Source organism: Alexandromys fortis, unplaced genomic scaffold, assembly GCF_014885135.2.
Source record: "Alexandromys fortis isolate MF-2015 unplaced genomic scaffold, M_Fortis_MF-2015_v1.1 scaffold_8_9099976_23576923, whole genome shotgun sequence".
In the NCBI taxonomy this organism is placed as follows: Eukaryota; Metazoa; Chordata; class Mammalia; order Rodentia; family Cricetidae; genus Alexandromys; species Alexandromys fortis.
This window is the reverse complement of record NW_026067899.1, coordinates 11325281-11327381: the sequence shown is the minus strand read 5'-3', so window position 1 is coordinate 11327381 and position 2101 is coordinate 11325281. Positions and strand designations below refer to the sequence as shown.

General features: G+C 36.5%; 1 protein-coding gene across 15 annotated transcripts in view; it reads right to left on the bottom strand.

The window, feature by feature from the left end:
* Positions 1 to 331: 331 nt before the first annotated feature.
* Baz2b (bromodomain adjacent to zinc finger domain 2B) overlaps positions 332 to 2101 on the bottom strand; it is a 321551-nt gene continuing 319781 nt past the window's right edge. For all 15 annotated transcript variants that reach the window (XM_050122560.1, XM_050122535.1, XM_050122624.1 and 12 more), the window contains one exon: positions 332 to 518. In XM_050122560.1, the coding sequence (XP_049978517.1) occupies positions 351 to 518 (168 nt within the window). In that variant the 3' untranslated portion in view covers positions 332 to 350. The remainder of the gene's footprint in view (positions 519 to 2101) is intronic.

The following is a 2101-nucleotide window of genomic DNA, read 5'->3' as shown; positions in this document are numbered from 1 at the left end:
TCTGTAAAAAGGCTTATGAAAACATGAAGACGTTCTGGAATTAGGTAGTGGAGATGCTGTGCAGCTCTGTGAATACATTAAAAATTAATGGACTGTTAAAAGATGAATTTTATAAACTGTGGTGATTTAAATTTTTTTTTTTTTTTTTTTGGTTTTTCGAGACAGGGTTTCGCTGTTGTTTTGGAGCCTGTCCTGGCACTGGCTCTTGTAGACCAGGCTGGTCTCGAACTCACAGAGATCCGCCTGCCTCTGCCTCCTAAGTGCTGGGATTAAAGGCGTGTGCCACCACTGCCCTGCGGTGATTTAAATCTTTAAACAAAACAAATCACAAAACTCTGGTAATTTAAAGCTTAGTCTCCTACCATTCTTACCTTAGCGATGCAGGCTGGACAAAACCAGTCCCCGTCTGGAATGGTCGTAATCTTGGGCCTATGGCAGTAGGTATGGCAGCCTTTGTCACAGCCGTCACAGAGTAGCAGCAGCTCCTCATTGTCTCCCTTCCGACAGATTTGGCAGTACTACAAATACATAAAAACCACTTCACATCAGTCCTCTGCTGTGAGTACTTGCTGTTGGGATGTTAAACAAACCATAATTCCTGTTTGTACTGATAATGAACATTCCGCTTGCTAACAAATATATAGTAGCCACACACATCTATGTATCTCTCATTACACAGATATGGACCACATGACGGGCGAGCAATTCTTTTGGGGTAAATGCACATTTCAGATACACTGCATAGAACAGAGCTAGAGGTTGAATGCCTTCACACACTTCAGAAGCATGTACACGTCAACGTATGAAGTCATCAACATGACATCAGAGCACACAAAGCAATGAATAGCTTTAATACATGGGACTTGTAATGTTTCAGCTTTTGCTTATCTTATTGTCCTTATGATATTCTGAGAAAGAAATAAGAGAATAGTCTTTAATATCAAGATTTAGAAACTCATCTTAGTGTAATTATTAATTATATATTAATAAGAAAATATTCCTAAATTGTATATTATTCGTACATGATTTATGACTGACTTAAAAATGTGTCTAAAACAGGAAACACTGAAAACTAAACCAAGTCAAATTTCGGCCACAAATAGAGAAAACACATCTTAAAAATTATCTCCAAGGAAGAAAACGATAAAGAATTTACAGTCATGATTTATTTTCTACAACTAAAAATATTTCTTCTTTACTGAAAAATGTATAGCACCATTAATGACTTCAAGCATGAAGGGAGAAAATTTTCCCTGTGTAGACATAGTTTGTATAACAGAACTCGGAAAGAGAGGGAGGGAAAGGCGCAGAGCCTCCAGGGCAGCTGTGAGAGCAGAGTGCACCCACATCGTCTGATTTCAGGGCGCAGGGCTGCCACGGTGGAGAGCACCCTGCAGTCAGCACTGCAAGTGACCACACTTAAATGGGAATTCATTTATATTAAAGTTAGGTGTTTGCAATCTTAAAGAAAAAATGGTTCAACAATTCGAAATTGCTTCACTTAACTTCAATACATTATATGCTAGCCTAGGAAACCTTAATCTTACATAACTTAATATATATATATATGTATGTATATATACACAAAGGTAGTTTAAAAATGTAATCAAAATAGGAGATACATACTATTCAAAGAAACAGATATGAAAACTGTCTATTAAATACATCAGATATATGCAATACTAAAATTGTCAAGTATGTAAACGCGAAAACAGTAGAGTTTAATAACCCCAAAATAAGTTTCTATTAGATGGACTTTCTGAATCTCACACCACTGAGTAACTTAAAGGTATTTCACCAAATCCAGACTCCACTTTGTGAACTCTATTGTAAAACACTTATTCAGAAACAATAAGGACAAGATATATCCAGTTTATAAATAAATGTTTTCTTATCTTTTCAGAGAAGGTGACAAATATCAACTTTCTAGCACTTTTGAAAAGCTCCCAGCAATAGCACATAATTATTTTTTTAAATATTTATTTATTTATTATATATACAATGTTCTGTCTGTGTGTATGCCTGCAGGCCAGAAGAGGGCACCAGACCTTATTACAGATGGTTGTGAGCCACCATCTGGGAATTGAACTCAGGACCTTTG